Source organism: Arvicanthis niloticus, chromosome 19 (genome assembly GCF_011762505.2).
Source record: "Arvicanthis niloticus isolate mArvNil1 chromosome 19, mArvNil1.pat.X, whole genome shotgun sequence".
NCBI lineage: Eukaryota > Metazoa > Chordata > Mammalia > Rodentia > Muridae > Arvicanthis > Arvicanthis niloticus.
In genome coordinates this window covers 9,163,694-9,182,008 of record NC_047676.1, presented here as the reverse complement: position 1 = coordinate 9,182,008, position 18,315 = coordinate 9,163,694, and the positions used below count along the sequence as shown (strand labels likewise).

At 42.4% G+C, this 18,315-nt stretch overlaps 1 protein-coding gene across 1 annotated transcript in view; it reads left to right on the top strand.

Annotated features, from left to right (window-relative positions):
• Ctnnd2 (catenin delta 2) overlaps nucleotides 1-18,315 on the top strand; it is an 804,610-nt gene that overhangs the window by 648,977 nt on the left and 137,318 nt on the right. Inside the window, 1 exon segment of the mRNA XM_076916393.1 lies at nucleotides 3,053-3,062. Within this exon segment, the coding sequence (XP_076772508.1) occupies nucleotides 3,053-3,062 (10 nt within the window).

Sequence of the window (18,315 nt, the reverse complement as noted above, 5' to 3'; positions counted from 1 at the left end):
AATAGTACTTCTAGTCCTATGACACAGTTTTGGGGGAGCCAGTTAATTCCAGTGGTTCTGTCTTCTGAGGTGGTCCTTACATCCAATCAGAAAATAATTGTCTACTCTCATAATTATACCACCGCGGGTCATAGCCTGCCAGGCTAGTTGTTACTGAAATGCAGGGTTCATAGCTGCTCTTGATGAATCGTCTCCCCTAGCACCATTAAAAGAATCTTCCAGAACTACGCAGATGGCCCTTAGGACTGAACCTTCCTATTTTGAAGGTGTTGGATGTTAAACTCTGGGCTGGCTTACCCATCTGCACCAGGATGTGGGCATGTGCCAACTGCATAAAGTACGCTTTACGTGGATGCTGGGAATAGAAATGGCATTTTTCTCTGAGTGGTAAGCAGATGCTGCACAGTTGTCTCCCCCACCCTCTTTTCACATCTGGACCTCAGGCAGCAGTACCTCCTTCCCTGGCTGCTGCTCACTGACCAGAGGGTCTGATGTGTGTGGGACATGGTCGAACTGAGTCGTGAATCAGCAGCAAAGATTATACAGGATGAGGCCACGGAGGTCAGCAGTGAACAACTGAGGAGCCTGAGAGCTCATCGACTAAGTGGTTGCTGCCTTGCTATCACACACATTGGTAGCACAAGATAGAAAGTCATTTATACTTGCTCAGTTGCTATACCAAAGTATCATAGGCTGTGTGACTTAAGTCACTGGGTCTCTGTCCTCACAACTGTGTGGCTTGAAGTCAGATATCAAAATGACTGCCCTTGTTCCTCTAAGGGCCCTCTCCTGAACTAGCAGCTGTCTATCTTCCATGGATCTTCATGTAGTCTTCTCTTGGGGCATCTGTACCCAAATTTTCTTTTCCTTTAAGGGAATCCATCAGACCAGGCTAAGATCAAAGATTTTATTGTAGCAAGACTGCCTCATCTTAAAGGCCTCGCCTTTAAATACAGCCGCATCCTAGAAATTCCACACCTCTGAGGAAGTATGTACAGAGAAACCAGGAGAGCCATCAAAGCAAAGTTCAGGTTTCCCTTATAATGAGTAGAAAAGAGAAGAAGGAGGAGGACTGGGAAGGGAGAGGAAGCAATGAGGCAGAGGTGGACACTGGAATGTCTTAGCCTGGCAGAAGGCATCAAGCCACTGGAGAGTTCCTCAGCCCAGTCATCCTTTACAGGAGCCGAGTCTTCCGGAGATGGGCTTGCCTTATGAATGCCGCAGGTCTGTCAGTCACTGGCTCCAGCATACATGGGAGATGAAACCCTAGTGTGAAGTGATGGATTTCAGGGCACAGCAGAGAGGTCCCATCAGTCAGTGACACTGCTTCTTCTTCTGTCATCTAGCAGGGCTCTCTCTTGGAGCCCACACCAGCATGCCCGTTCTCTGTAGACTAACTGCACGAAGTTGCAATGCACAATCAGGAAGTTACCTCGTGAAATTCACAGAGGAGAAGTGAGTGATATCAGCTGAAAGCCTGGGTCTCCTTCATGTGCCAGGCCACAGAGGGTGTGCTCTGGTAATGCTGGTGAGCAAATGAATGGGATGCACAGGATTAGCCCCAGGCAGCCTTGCCTGTCTAGCCTGAGGTAGATAGATGGGTTATTTTCTCTAATTAACATATCCCAAGCCGTGTGTGTGTGTGTGTGTGTGTGTGTGTGTGTGTGTGTGTGTGTGTGTGTGTTCCTGCATATCTGTATGCATATTTAAGCTACAAGGCAATGGTGAGTGTCTTCCTTAGTTTCTTGCCACCTTATTTATTAAAACAAGGTCTACCAGACGAACTGTGAAGCCTGGCTGAGCAGCAAGTCCCACGGATCTTCATGTCGCCATCTCCCCATAGTTGTGATTATAGACACATGCTAACAACCATGGGTTTTTACATGGTCAGTCTGTATATAGTTCTCTGGCTCAGGTGTCCATACTTTTATGGAAGGGACTTACTTACTCTAATTATCCAAAGTTCTTTCCAGCATTCATATTTCCTGAACCGGTAATGAGGACCACTTCCTCCCAAGCATATGTTGTTTCCCTTAGCCAGAAAAGGTGAGTGTATCATGATTATGATTGCACCTTAAATATAAATGATTGACGTAAAATATCCCACCATGCCATTCTTTCCATATTACACTCAGTAATTAAATTTTTAAATTTCTTTTCTGTTTTTAAAAAAATTGGTTGTAAGTATGTGCTTCTTAGGGTCATGTTTCCTACATACTGAGATTAGTTCCATGTTTAGCTAGGGAGAAGGAATCAGGCTGGTTGTCACTTCAGTCCCTGTGAGCACCTGCAAGCCCTTAGTTGATTCTCTGGGCCATGTTCTCATGGGGCCCTCCACCTCTCTGGCACTACAGTCCTTCCTCTCCCTCTTCTGCAGGGCTCCCTGAGTTCTGCCTAATGTTTGGCTGTGGGTCTGTGCACATTCCTTAAATCTGGTCTGAAAGTTAAGAAAAATAAAGTAACAATACTTACAGGTACGGTAATACCTTGATACCTTCGTCTTTGTATTGTTGGAACTCTTTACTTTTCTCTCTGTGTCAGGAATATATCTCTAAGTCTCTTGGACTGCTACAGAATGGGACAGACATGCTGGGACTTCCGATTAACCCGTGTCCTTCATTATTGTCCCCCGGAGGTGCAGATGCATCATTATTCCCCATTAACAAGCTCTGTACCAGCACGAAAGACATGCTGTGGTGGAGGCACTGACTGGAGCTAATAGATTCCTACAATTAATTACACCTCTCTTAAGGTAACTTATGACCAGAAAGAAGCTACGCTGGCACAAAGAGTTGATGTGAGAATGGCTACACCCAGGGGAGGCCAGCCAATTCATCATGCCACATGATGCTTCGTGAACATTCTATGCGGGCTTTCATGTCCTGACCATTGTTCTTCCCGGGGTTCCGTTTTTTACCTGACCTTTTTTTGGAACAACAGTGTAGTCACTAATTGCAAGCTAATTTAATTAAAACAGGAGAAGGTCCTGTCAGATGGAAGTGTCACCAGCAGAAGTTGTCCTGATTGCTCTTAAGGCTCTGTTTTGCACAAGGGTGTTTCAGGTTGTTGGAGCAAATGGAGCTTATAAAAAAAAAGGTAATTATTTCAAGTAATAGTAAAAAGTACAGTGTCCTTTTTGAGTCTGCCAGGAGGCAGGGCTTGTGGCCTGTCACAGTGGGTGAATACCCGTGGATATGGAATATTGGCTCAGAGTCTGGTAATACCTGAAGGTCAGACTTTCTCCCTGGTGTGTGGAAAAACAGCACCGCTAAGCTGCTTTCTGGAACAGAAAGGAATTTTATTTCTTTTCCACTCTGAGCAACACTATCTCCTGGTCTGGCAAACATGGTTAGATGCCATTTATCCTTGACCCCTGTCTCTCCTGAGTAGATGAAACAGATGAATAGGACAGCATTCCCCCAGTTAGGTGGAGTGCTGAAAGTCTCGTCCAGCCCAAAAGCAATAGGTTTAAGAAGGAAAGGATATAGGTTATTAGGATTTTTCCAGGCTACTTCCCGCTAGAGGACAGATCATTGAGACAGATCACGCTCTCATTCCCTAGCAAGCACTCAGTGGGGAAGCTCTGCAGCTTCAGACGGAGACCTTTAGACACAGCCTGTGTGAGCACCTACAAGCCCCTTTCTCTTTCCTCAGAAACTCACTGAGCTTCGAAGACTCATTCAGGAGACTCCATCAGGTCAAGGGACACAGGGACTCCCTGAGATCCAATTTTCCTGGCCTGAGTATGAGTCTTACCATGGCGTCATATCAATGTCCATGAATTCTTAGAAGAAAGTACTGTTTATCAATGAGGGGGAAAAATGGTTGAACCATCTGGTGTCCAGCCTCACAGAAGTCCTCTGCCCCTGAATTGTCGAGTTTGCAATAACAGCTGCCTGCTCTGACCCTGAACACTAGTTCTTGGTCTACTCTCTGATCTTCTTGCCTCTTCACATCTCAACTTAAATGGCTCCTATTCATAGGCCTCCCATGGCAAATTGAGGTTTCCCTGACTCCTTTGAAAGCTTCCCTGCCTTTGATGCCTATGGGCCCAGTGAAACCCAGCCACATGACAAGCAGCGTTCCCACGTAGCTGAGGATCATGACTGGTCACCAATTCATTGTCCCTAATTCACCTAGCAAATGCCTAACTCAGCAATGACAAAGTGACCAAATCCCTAGATGTGCCTTTAATACCTGCTGGGCTACATGCCTAGTAATTCCTCTGCTCCCATTTCCTGCTCACTCAGAATATCTCCCCAGTAAGAGAGAGAGAGAGAGAGAGAGAGAGAGAGAGAGAGAGAGAGAGAGAGCTGCATGACCTCATGTTTGCCCATGAGAGCTGTATCTTGGTTATTGTCGTATGCTTGCCTGTTTTCCAGTGTGAGTGTTTGTGGTATATCCACTGAAAGGTCTACTGTCTCAGTTAGTTCTCTGGAGCCACAGAATGCTTTTCTGTAACACAACCATCACTGTCCTCTCAACTCATTTGTATAACTCTTGGTTCTTTGTTCAGTCATCTACCTAACTTGAAGGAGACCGTTGTACCTTACCGATACAGATTGAAAACCAGTAAATAGTACCACTGTAGTGCTTTAGGAACAAAATCTACATTTCTTTCCAATTAAAATAAAAATTAAGCTTGAAAGCTTAAGTGACTAGTCCTGGAAATCCTAACATCAAAGCTCCACACACCAGATGCCAACCTGAGTTCCCAGAGTCTAAAATAGAAAGCTCTTCTCATGGTGCCTTGACCATGGTGTCAACACTGACACCAGATAAATGCTTAATCAATATAGCTTAGCTAACTTATGTCTCTCGTTCCACATATATGTGAAATGAATTTCTAAGCTATGTCAAGGACATTGCTAGGTACCATTAAAATAAAGATCAATTAAGCATGATATTTGTGGTCTGAAAGAATCAAAGAAGTTTGAGTCTTGTGAATAGTGAGTGTACATAGTGCCGTGATTAAGGCCTTTGTAGCATTGCTGAAATTCCCTGGGTTTGGGGGCATAGATCGCCCTAACATTGACTAGAAAGACTCCCAGGTGGTGTTTCTGGGTACACAGAGCATAGAAGGGCTAAAAAGCAGAGAAGAGTCAACTTTTCACACTTTACAATCGGCAAAGAATGGCTATCTAGGATATGATCAATGGGGAGGGACCTAAAAGAGGAAAAGTCTCTAATACCAATGTTGAGAGTTCAAAGAGAGACATTTGGGAAAAGGTCCTTTTATTTTATAGACTACCTGGAACCATGGAAGCATGGTTTACAAATTAGGGGTACCATGTTTTCTGTTCTATGTAAATGTAGCTATGTGCATAGTTGAAAGATGGAACAGAGAGATGAGCAAGGGCGTCAAGACGGAGGATAACGAGGCTGGTTGGGGGTAGGTGGGACCTAGGAGAGCATTGACCCTACTTGCTTCTCCTGGACTATACTCTAGAAGTTATAGGGAGAGCTCCAGTCAGATGTCCTGTTTTTGATGTTGATATGAGATAGCTTCAGAAATCTACACATCAGGTATTGAAAAGATATTCCAATCTAGATGTGACTGGAAAGTCACTTGCTGTGTGATCTTGGATCACTGCCGTATCCACATCTTTCTCCACTTGTAAAGGATGAGCCAGTCATGTACATATCACAGCTCTACCCCCTAGGCTCAAAGGAATTCATGTAAGCAGGGGCTTGGAAAGACTATCTATGTGGTTTTTATATTCCCTTCTAAATTATCACTTACTTTATATGATGACATATAACATCTTACCACACTGGTATGAGATCCAAATCTTCTGAGTATTTTATAAGCATCTAAGGAAATTCTTGCATTTATGGCATCACTTGACAAGTTAAAACTGTTTGACTGGTAGGTAGATGAATTATTCACGTAGTTTATCAGTCAACCCCATCTTATAAATTGGGGATAAATGGTTTACTTTGTCTAGGGTTTGAATGGGGATAAATGGGATGTATTCTTAATTCAGCAAATGTGTATAAAGAGCATGCACTGTGCTAAGTACTATGCTAGACCCTGCTAACATTACTGACATGAAGGGCGCACAAGCATGCACACACGCACACACATAAGCAGTAAGTGGGACCAAATGTAAAAGGGGACCCTGAAGGAACACAGAACAATTGGCTTCAACCTGGTTGGAGAGTAAAGGACATCTTCCTGTCATTTACCATGCTAAGGACTTTGAGTTTGATCAAGAACAAAACGAAAGATCTTGGAGAGGACTGTATTTCAATGTATGCTTTCCAAGAATCACAGCAGTGGTTCCATGGAGCTTCCATGGGAAGCAAGGAAGGGGGGAAAGCAGAGAGACTGTACGGGAGATAGCAGGTGGTGGGTGGATAACGCAGTGGCCGTGGAGGATGACTAGTGGCTAGCTGTGGAGCTGCAGCTGATGGTGATAATTGGATGAGCTTTTGTGGGAAAGAGTCAAGAACTAGAAGCCTATGCAACCGACAGGTATGCATGGGACAGAGTAGCACTTAGGGAAACTCCCGTATCAGTCAGTCTCTGGTTAACACCTCCAGGTTTAACCCCGTGTCTCCTCAAATGAACCCTCCTCCCCTCCCATCCTCTGTCCTTCTCCCCCCTCTCAGATTGCTTCCTCCCTCCCATCTCCTCCTCTATGGTATTTCTTCAACCTGGTAGCCACAGACACACATTGGAAGGCCTATGTATTCCTCATATTATTTCTTTTCTATTGGTCACTAACTTAGTCCATGGTTTCCATGGCAAATTTTACAACTAAAGAGAATAGCAGAAAGGGCTGATTGTCCTTGTGCAGGCTGCGATGATGAAATGCTTTCACTTGTGTAGTTCAAAGATAACAGAAATTTGTCCCTCTGTCCCGGAGGCTGGGAAGATGGAGGGGCCAACATGTTCACTGTCTCAAGATGGTTGCTTTCTGCATCGAACATGATGCCTTCTTGCTGTGTCTTCACTTAGGAGAAAGGGCAAACATGTTCCCCGGGCCTCCTTTATAAGACCATTGATCCTATTGATGAGGGTTCCACTGTCCACCTAATATCCTCCCAGAAGCCTCACCTCTGAATACCCTCACCTTGGAGGTTAGTTTCAGCATAAGAATTTGGGACAGAATAAGGGGTAACACAAACATCCATACTGTTGCATTGGCCAGCGCAACTGTAGAGGTAGATAATGTTTCCTAACCCACTTCCAAAATTCAGATCAAATGGACAGTGTCAGTACATCTTCCTTGCTTGTAACTTCATGGAACTGCAGTGAGCTGTGTCTCACCCTGTAAAAAGTACCCAGGGTTGATAAAGAGTCTGAGCTATGACCATACCACCTGTCGGATGTGTCTGTGTGCACCAAAAGACAGGGAACTGTTGCTCTGAAGGGTGTAGCCATTTGTAATTTCTTTGAACTTGGAATAACCGAATGCTCTGTGTTTGGGTTTTGTTCAGATTCTATAAAAAAATATTCCACGTTGAGTGCTTCTGATTAAAGTTAAAGTGGCACAGTATGTTTCTCGGGATTTTATCAAATTATCAGATTAAGGGAAGTCATTCAGTGCCTCGATGAAGCAGCCACAGCCTGTGCATTTGTACAGCACATAAGAATCTTCTGGCAGTCTACATTTTAAACAACAACAAAAAAAATCACCTACTGTGCTTTCTGATGGCTATGTTCTTTACTGGTCAACAGATCTCTAAAACTTTTCTCTATTTTAGTACTCATAAAAGGATTTGTCATCAGGGCAATTGGATTAAGAAAATCCTGAGTTTCTGGCTTCTATTTTCTAGGTTATTGCTACACCACATTGATGTCTTGGTGTGGTTTGTTCCCAGCTTCTAAAAATTGTAATTATCTACAAAGAACAGCAAGGATGTGACAGGGAGACATGCCCTAGGCTGTGTCTCAAGAACAAAACACCTCTTCTTTTGTTTTCTTGGGTTTTTTTTTTTTTTTAGTGAAGACACTAGATTGGTTAAATATATAATTTTAAATAAAATAGTCATTTATATTTGTATTTGCTCAAAACCAAGGCTGATGAAAGAACTGAAACCCCTTAGATGGTAGCACTTGTTCTGTGTTGCTTTGGCTTAACCATGGAACTCAGCTCCTCAAAACCATCTTTTGACCTGCTTACAGTGATGCTTTGTGGATTCTCAAAGTGTTTTTGTATCTGAACTTTTGACACAGCTGTTATAATCCTTGGATTTGCAAAGCATAACTCTTTCCGTGGCCCACTGCAATGAAATGAGATGGTGCCCCCTGAGGTCCCATTATCCCACACTCACACTGAGTGCCAGCCATCTGGTGGCAGTAAATTGGGAGGAGCTACCCTCAGGTATTACCTAGAGTTGGTGAGATTCTTGCTCAGATTGAATTGCTGCAGCAAGAGGCAACTAAAAGTCCTAATGACTGCCTCCCATCTTGTTGCTCAGAGGTTCTAAAATGTTCCCATGAGAAGAAACACAATGCTCATCTAATATCCATTAAGTCCTTGCACAGAAATGTTAAAATGAGCATTTATGTAACATTGCATAGTGAGTCTCAGGCTTTGAGGATCTGTCATGACATATGACTGCAGATGAGACTCACAGAATGTACAGTTAGATGGCCACAGAGTTCTGTGCCCCAGAAGTACAAGAGGCTTGCTTTATTTCTCTGCTTGAAAGTGATCATGTTTGATATTATGGTGTCCACCATGACTCTTTCTGAGAAACTCTGGGAAGGTCTTGTTTTTAGACCAAAGCCAGTTCCAGGCAGCTTCAGACTAACTACTCAATTTCCACACTGGCAGCTGAGCAGGAGTTGCTCTAAGATCCTGGAGGCAGCCATTGTGTTCCTTGCCCCGTTGACCTATAAGCCACTGTGGAGGCTCTCCTACACCCTGATTCATATCTTTTCTCTTCCCCTTCATCTCCAGCTCTTTCGCCACAGCTCTTCTCTCTTCCTCTGTAGCTTGGAAGACATTTTGGGTAGTTATATAGATCCTGTCAAAACACTCCTGAATCTTAAGAGCAGGTGCTGTCTTCCAGGCATCTCTACTACCATGCCTAGGTATTTATTTCATTCAGCAAGGAGGTGGAAATCTCAGGGCTATGTCTTTAGAGTTCCTCCTACCTTGAGGAATGAAAAGTCCAGATGAACCACATGACAGCCTTGCTTTTGAGAGTCAGAGACTAAACTGCTCATTGGCTTCCCCCAACATTCTATAAAACATGTTATTTATCTTTTGGTGTTTCATACATGAATACAATGAATTTAGGATGTTTCCACTCTCAGCCTTCTTCCCGGCTCGTTCTAGACACTCTACCTACCTCCTTCTTTTCCTCTTCCTCTTCTTCTTCTTTTTCTTTTATTTTTTATTTTTTATTGGATATTTTATTTACATTTCAGATGTGATATCCCCTTCCCCCATTTCTTCCTTCCCACCCAGGAACCTCCTATCCCATCCCCCCTCCTCCTGCTTCCATGAGAATGTGCCCCCACCTACACCCACACTCCCATCTCCCCACTGTCGAATTCCTCCACACTCGACATCCAGCCTTCATGGGACCAAGAATCTCCTCTCCCACCTATGCCTGACAAGGCCATCCTCCCCTATATATACAGCTGGAGCCATGGGTCCCTCACTATGTGCTCCCAGGCTGGTGATTTAGACTCTGGGAGCTCTGGTTGGTTGGTATTGTTGCTCTACTCATGGGGCCACAAACCCTTTCAGCTCCTTAAGTATTCTCTCTAACTCCTCCATTGAAAACCCCTTGATCAGTTCAATGGTTAGCTGTGAGCATCGGCCTCTGAACATGTCAGACTTTTGTAGACCTCTAAGAAGACAGCTATATCAGGCTCCTGTCAACATGTACTTCCTGACATCCACATCAGCGTCTACCTTTGGTGACTGTACATGGGATGGATCCCAAGGTGGGGCTGTTTTCAGACAGCCCCTCCTTCAGTTTCTGTCCCACACTTTGTCTCCATATTTGCTCCCTTGAGTATTTTGTTACTCCTGCTGAGAAGGACCGAAGCACCCATACTTGGTCTTCCTTCTTCATGAGCTTCATGTGGTGTGTTAGTTGAATCTTGGGTATTTCAAGCTTCTGGGCTAATATCCAATTATCAGTGAGTAAATACCCTGTGTGTTCTTTTGTGATTGAGTTACCTTACTCAGGATGATATTTTCTAGTTCCATCCGTTTACCTAAAAATTTCTCAAATTCATTGTTTTAATAGCTGAGTTATACTCCATTATGTAAATGTACCACATTTTCTGTATTCATTCCTCTGTTGAAGGACATCTGGGTTCTTTCCAGCTTCTGGCTATTATAAATAAGGCTGCTATGAACATAGTGGAGCATATGTCCTTGTTATATGTTGGAGCATCTTCTGGGTATATGCCCAGACTCCAGACAACCAAATAACCCTATTAAAAAGTGGGGTACAGAGCCAAACAAAGAATTCTCAACTGAGGAAACTCGAATGGCCGAGAAGCACCTAAAGAAACGTTCAACATCTTTAGTTGTCAGGGAAATGCGAATCAAAAAAACCCTGAGATTCCACCTCACACCAGTCAAAATGGCTAAGATCAAAAACTCAGGTGTTAGTAGATGCTGGCAAGGATGTGGAGAAAGAGGAATGCTCCTCCACTGTTGGTGGGATTGCAAGATGGTACAACTACTCTGGAAATTAGTCTGTCAGTTCCTCAGACAATTGGACATAGCATTATCTGAGGACCCAGCTATACCTCTTTTTCTTTATCTCTGTAGAATTCCATGGAGTACTTGGCAGTACCCTTCTAAGTATGGGTGTAGGGTGCTATCCATTGCTGTGTGGGCAACCTTCTGTGGACTATGCCTTTGAAGAAAACTGAGTCTTTCTTCCCCCGAATTCCCCTCCCACCTAGCCATCATTAGCTAATTGTTCCTCTGCTCTTTCCTGCCCTGAGCTGGAGCACCCAGTTCTGAAGTACAAATTCAGACCAGTTTATGAACTTAAAGGCCTACGTGGTGCTTGTAAGACTGTAATGCTAGACTCCAGCTGCCGTTCCCACCACGGTACCTTCAGCTCTCACAGATACTGACAAGCACCTAACTGAGATGTCACCTATGAATCCCCAGCCAACAGACTTCCCAGGGAAGTGAGTTAACACCAAAGGTTACTGGTATGATAACTACATATCCTGCTTCCCTGCCCCCTTCCCTAACTCTAACCTGAGAATTGGAAAGCCTGGCTTCAGGCTTGTGCTGTGCAATTTCCTTCATCCTCAGAAGGTGTAAGACGAGACTCCAACTTCTGCCACAGGGGATTCTCTCTTCAGAGACCCTTCCATGTTGTCTGTCTCTGATGCTACAGCCTGAACTGTCCTCAGAGGCTCCTCCATGGTGTTGTCTATTTGTCCATCCGCCCACTACATTACTAACTCATCTAATAAACTTCTTACACAACAATTCATCTCAATGTATCCTCTAACCTTCATCTGAGCCCTTATGTACTCTTCTTTATGAAAGCATACGCCTGGTTCTAGAAAGTTCTGCAGAAAAATATTGAGCATAGTTCAATAATTAAAATTAAAAGTATATCCTGTCTCTTTCAGGAACAAAAGATCTATGTTATTTTTGTTTTCCTGGGTTGTCTGTGCAGTGTTCTCTTACATGGCAAAAATGTACTCAAGAACTTTTTGCATCTTTGTTCATCTCCTTTCTTTATCGTCAAATAAAGGGTGGACTATACACTCTTGAACTTGTCATTAGCTAAAAATTCAGATTGTTTCCAAAGGGCGGTGTTTACCAAGCACAACTACCCAATTGTCTCTAGCCCATCCACTGGAAACTGGGTTTTCTACTTGTGACATTATTTTGTCTAAGTAACTCCACCAAATGACTTTCCAAACTTGTACCATGATTTAGGAATTTGCAGAGATGGATATATTTCTAAGAAAATAAAGAAAAGATACATTCTGTTTTTTTTTAAATTACTTCCATTTTGGACACAGCTTTTAAGCTCTTTTGATCCAGTGACGTTCTTATTAGCATTTTTACCATAAATTAAAGAGTGCCCTTTTCCCTGCAGGGAAGAAGATTGGCCTAGTTAGTTTAGGCTGCCATAACAATGTGTTTTGACTGGGTAGCTTATAATCAACATAAATGTGTCACATCTCTGAAGGCTTGGCATCTGATACCAGAGAACAAGAATGGATGGATTCTTACAAGTGTGTTGTTCCAAAAAACTGATGGTGGCTGATCCTGTGTCTTCACATGGTAGAGAAAGAGCTAGCCGGATCTCTGGAGTCTCCTTTAGAAGAGATTCAGACATGTAGACGCCACCCTTATAATCTAATGGGCAACAATGGCATAACCTCCTAGAATCAGGACTCTGAGAGAAACTCAGCATTTGAATGTTGTGAGTCCACTGCCAACAGCAAAAATTCAAAGGAAAAGGACACAATTGGGCCTGGCCACAGAATGTGGGACTTCCACCGCCCCTCTCCTACTCTAAGGATACTTATTCCACTGCACCAAGCAGTGCAAGAACCCTGAACAGTCATGTTAGTGAAATGCTAGGGTCAGCAGTTAGGAGGGCTATGTAGCCACACTGGTGGAGAGGGTAAGATCCAGAGGCACTCCATGGTTCTTTTTTTCTAAAGATACATTCAGAGTTCTTGTGATTGTTATTGGTACCCAATAAACTGTCAGTGTGTGATAAAGGCAATCATGCAAATAGAAAACAGGCCTGGGGAGAAACTGAGCCTCTAGACAGAAACCTTAAGAAACAAACAAACAACAGACTTAGGTTTCCTGCTTTATTAAGTTTTTGAAGTACAGTTTGTTAAAATTTCCTTCAAATAAATAACTTTAAAATCCACGACCACATACAGAAAATTAGGTGAAGAGTAGAAATGAAGGATAGCAAAGGAAGTTAAAAGGCCAACTTTAATATCTAGTAGCGCCTATTAGATAGTATCTATCTATCCATAGCACCAGATGCTGAGAGTCTTCAAACCACAATCTGACTGGTTCTACAAAGTTCTGCAGAAAAATATTGAGCATAGTTCAATAATTAAAATTAAAAGTATATCCTACCAGGCATATGGCTGGTTCCCAATGGTTCCTTATTGGTCAGTATTGTTCTTCTGCTCTTCAGAAGATGCAGAATTAAAACTGGGTGTAGTCACACACACCATTAATCCTAGCAATTGGGAGACAGAGGAAGGTGGATCTCTGTGAGTTTGAGACCAACCTCATCTACGTAGTAAGCTCCAGGACAGGCAGGGCTATGTAGAAAGTCCCTGTCTCAAAAAACAACCACCACCCCCCAAAACAAGCCTGCAAACAACAAAAGAGATCCATGGAGAATAACACAATGACTAGGATTACATCGTCATTTGATGCTTAGCTTCCTGGAAGCTCAGTGAAGTTAACACTAAATTTATATCTTCAGTGTCTCTGTCTATGCCAGCCAAACACAGCTGTCACTTCAAAAGCAGCAAGTTACAATTTATTCTTGAACCAAATATGAGTGACCATGACCCTGGAAACATGGCTTCACATTGCACCGAATACCACGTTTCAACATGGAAATGGTCTTGTGAGGCTTTTAGTTACAGAGCAAAAGAAACTCACAAAGCAAACCATTTTCCCAGTACAATAGTGGGAGCATCAGGCTAGTCCGAAAGGGAGAAATCCCTATCATAGGCTCAGATTCTGTTGGAGGGTATTAGCTTTGGGGTTGATGATCTCCACAGTTAACACATTCTAAAGGGTCATATTTGATAGTCACAAGTGTTTTGGGTCACAGATAGAAATGGGCAATGAGTAGCTATTAGGAGGCTAATCGCAGCCCGAGATAACCTGACCTTGCATCTGTAACACTGCAATGCAGTGTAATCACTGTTCCAAAAAGTCAGCGTCCTAGCTTCATTTCTGTTGCTGTGATAAAAACATGAGACAAAAGCCTAACTTAGAGGAGAAAGGATTTGAATGGAGCACAATTCCAGGCTCTGGTTAATCACTGAGGGAAAGCTGAAGCAAGATTCTGGTCACAGCACATTCACAGTGAAGAGCAGAGAGGAAGAGATGCTTGCATACTCACTTGTCATTTCCACTTGTGCTGTGCTTCATCTCTCCATTCATATATACTTCAGGACTCCTCACCTAGGGAATGCCTTTGCCCATGATAGTCTGGGTCTTCCCACATCAATTAATTGCGTTAAAACAATGCCCTAGAAACATGCCCATAGGCTAGCCCAGTGTAGTTAAGATTCTTCCTAAGTGATCATAGATTATTTCAAGTTGAAAATTAAAGACAATTATCAGAGCACTGTAGAATCTTCAAGACAGGTGTAGGGTTTGCTGGAAACTTCAATCTCCTTGCCGTGGCATATTAATTTACATACCTATGCTATGCATGTGTGTGTGTGTGTGTTGTGTGTGTGTGTGTGTGTGTGTAAATTGCAAAATTTCCAATTTCTCTTATGAAACCACATCTGTCTGATGAATAATTTGAATTAGCTGAAAGGGAAGAAAATGCTTTCTTTTATCAGTCTTTGAACTTAATTATCTTTGTACCTTTGAATCTTTTCGTTAGCTGTTGTTCCACTTATAACTGGGCCACTAATGGCTTTTTTTTTTAGGCATGGTATACATGCTTGCTTAGGTGTATGTACTACAAAAAGGCAGAGTCACCGGTCTTTAGTTAACACAGTGGCTTCCATATGTAATAGACCCTGGCTTCCAAGCCCATCCCAAACATATGAGTAAAATCCTTTGTAAATTAGTGTAATGAAAGAAGGCAGACAGTCTCTGGAAGTTGAAGTACATGGAACCACTACATAGTCTAGAAGTGGTCACTGAAAGATCAATTGCCAGAGAGTACAGTTCGTACAATGAGTAGAGCCAGATAGGAAAGAACTGTGAACAGTGTGGGTGTGCTTGGGGAGCACACAGGACCACGGGCACAATTAGGTTCCCAGCTAATGGTTGTAGCCACACAGCTTTCGTGTTCTTATCCCTATGATTTCCCTGTAATTTAGCCCCATGGAAAACTTTTAGCAGACATTTCATGGGGCAGTTAACTCTGTGGCAACCATCTAGTCTAATTGGAATCATGTAGCTAAAGCCCCGGGTAGTACTTGAGAGTGAAAAGGTGTCTTTCAACTCAGGTAACTCTGGTTGTACTGTGGGCTTCCCTGGAACAATGTTCCCTGATGCATGGCTGACTGCAGAAGGTACATACCCAGGCAGCCTTAAACAGAACACTGCTTAATCATCAGCAAAAGGGGAGCTCATCCATCTCCCCCTGACACTCTTCATTTATGAGGAGACCTGGGGGCTGTGGGGGAGCTCACGCAACAGTGATGGCTCTGAGGACAGAGTGGCAGCAGGGTTCTCTGCTGGCCGCAATAGGTAGCTGGTCTTTGGCCACTGAAGCATTCTGTCCCTGCAGTTCCGCAAAGCAATTACCAAGCCCTGTCGTCGTCTTGATTTATAAAGAAATTGCCTTCCTCGGGGGAAGACCATCAGGCACACAGTAATCCAAACAGCTAGACTATGCTAATCCTTTAAAAATTAAGGAAACTTGAATCTCAGGAAACAGTTCTGGCTGGGCTCTGATGAGGTACCATTTGTACTCAACTGTGGAAAGAGAGAGACAGAGAAAGATACCAGGAGCTTTAAGTCAAATCGGCTCCCCAGTGAAATACACAGAAGTGTGGCTAATCCTAACATAGTTAATACTGCTCGTTATGTATGGCTGGTATCTCAGAAAATGCTTTATAAAACTTTGATATTTTTTAATTAGCACACAAAGTAACAAATTTTGTTATGGAATTTTCATATATAAGTTTTTGGCTGATCCTCCTCCCATTTTATCCCAAATCTGTCTTTTCTTGTGTCTTTGCACCATCAGAAGCCTCTTTTGTGCTCCCATGTCATGCATGTTTAGTTATAAACACATACATGTGTGCATGCTTCCTTAAAACCACCTTTCCCTTCTTTAGTTTCATAATCCTCACCCACACTTACACTGACACAGAGATGTGCACGCGCACACACGCACATTTGAGAGAGAATATACTGCCTTTCTGAGACTGAGTTACATTACTTAGCATAATGATTTCCTAGGTGACCCTGTTTCTTAAAAATTTCTTAATTTCACCTTGCCGTAAGGCTGAACATATATACACCCTTATACATGTTTCATTCAACATTCTTCTGATGATGGGCATCTGGAATTGCGACTACATTACTGTTGTGAACAACGCTAAAGTCAACACACATAAGCAGCTGTCTTTGGGATAGGACAGGGAGTCACTTGAGTGTGTGTCCACGAGTGTTATAGCTGGGTCATGTGGTACTTCTAATTTTAACTTGCTAAGAAATCTCCATACTGACTATATATATATATATATATATATATATATATATATATATATATATATATATTCTTCTGTTCTTGCTGCTATCTGATCTCTCTTGTGATAGTTTCTTTTGCGGTGCAGAACCTTTGTGGTTTCCTGGGCAGAAGCTTTGTGATTTCATGTAATCCCATTTCCTGGCTACTCAACTCCTAGTCCCAAAGCTCTAGCCTACAATTATATCTTGATGTGTCTCACCTGTTTTCCTCTGGAAGTTTCTTCATTGCAGATGAAATGTAGGTCCTCTGTTCTTTTGGAATTGATTGTGTGTGTGTGTGTGTGTGTGTGTGTGTGTGTGTGTGTGTACGCACACGCAGAGTGAGAAATATGGATCTAATTTCACACTGTCTGTAGGTGAGTATTCAGAGATCATTGTTTGTGGAATAGGCTGCTTTTCCCCCAATATAGGTTTTTCAGAGCTTTGTCAAATATTAGGTGGCAAAAACTGTAGGGAATTCTGTCTGTGCATTCTATTCTGTTTTATTGGTCTGTGCGTGTGTGCTGTTGCAGAACCATACTTGTTATTATGGCTTCTGGAGTAGAAATGGCGGTATGGTATCTCCAACAATGTGCTTTTCACCTCTGGTTGTATCTATCCTGGTTCTGCCTATCTGTGGCCTTTGCGTTTCCCTGTGAATTTTAGAGTTTTCATTACCGCTGCTGTTCCAGTGCTATGACAAATGTCACTGAAGCCTTGATGGGGGTTGCACAGTTAGTAGCCTGAGTTTGGAACTCAGTAAAGTTAGCCGTCTTCACTCAATGCATTCCATCAGTCCACAAGCTGGGTGACTGAGGGTATCACTGAATATATTTAATTTATTTTTTCAATACTTAACTTTTCCTTGTAGAGGCATCTCACCCCCTTGGTTAGGTATAGTTCAAGTATTTCTTATTTTTAGATGTTGTGTGTAAAATATTTATTACTAATACCTTTCTTAGCAGATCAGTTGTTGATACATAGAAAAGCTAATGAGCTCTGGATGTTACTGTTTCAGGCTCAAAGTCTGTTCAAAATCTCACTGTTTTCTGATAGGGTCTGTGGTTTGTTTTAAGTATAGAGTTGTGTTATGTAAAAAGAAGGAAAATTCTACTTCACCCTTTTCTATCTATATCCATTCATATCTTTCTCTTGTCTTATTTCCACGTCTATGACTTCCAGTACTATATTGAATAAGAGGGAGAGAGTGGGCATATTGTCTTCTAATTTTAGAGGACATAATGTTCTTAATGTTTCCTACTTTGGTTCAGAGTTTATCTGTAAGTTTGTTATATTCCATCTTTATTATGTAGAGGTGTGATTTGTCTATTAATTTCTTCAGGAATTTCATCATGACAATACATTGAACTTTGAGGTGATTTCTGCCCCTAAGACTACTTATATGATATTTTTTTTATTTATTGAATGGTATATGTTGAACCAACCCTGATTCCCTGAGTTAAAAAACAATTTGGTAACAATGTATGACCCTCTAATGTCTTCTTGAACTGAGTTTGAAAGTATTTTGTTTTGAAAATCTATACCTGTGCTCATCAGCAAAATTAATCTGCCATTTCCCTACCACCCCCAACTTTTTCCTCCCTCCCCATCCCTCTTTTCTTTCTTCCTTCATCTCTCCTTCTCTCCTTCCCTCTTTCCCTCTCTTTCTTCTTTACTTCCTTTTTGCTTTTGTTTTACATTTTTATCAAGATAGGGTATCATGGTAAGACAGGCTTTATAGAATGCATTTGGTGGTGCACTCTCCCTTGGTATTTTGTGGGACAGTATAAGAAGTGTAGCTGTTAGATCTTACACACTTTACTAGAATTCAGCAGTAAACCTGTCTCATCTTGGATGTTTTGTGGGGAGAGTTCTAATTGTTTTAAATTTACTGCTTTTCATGGATGTGTTGAAATTTTCTGCATATCCTGGTTTTAAT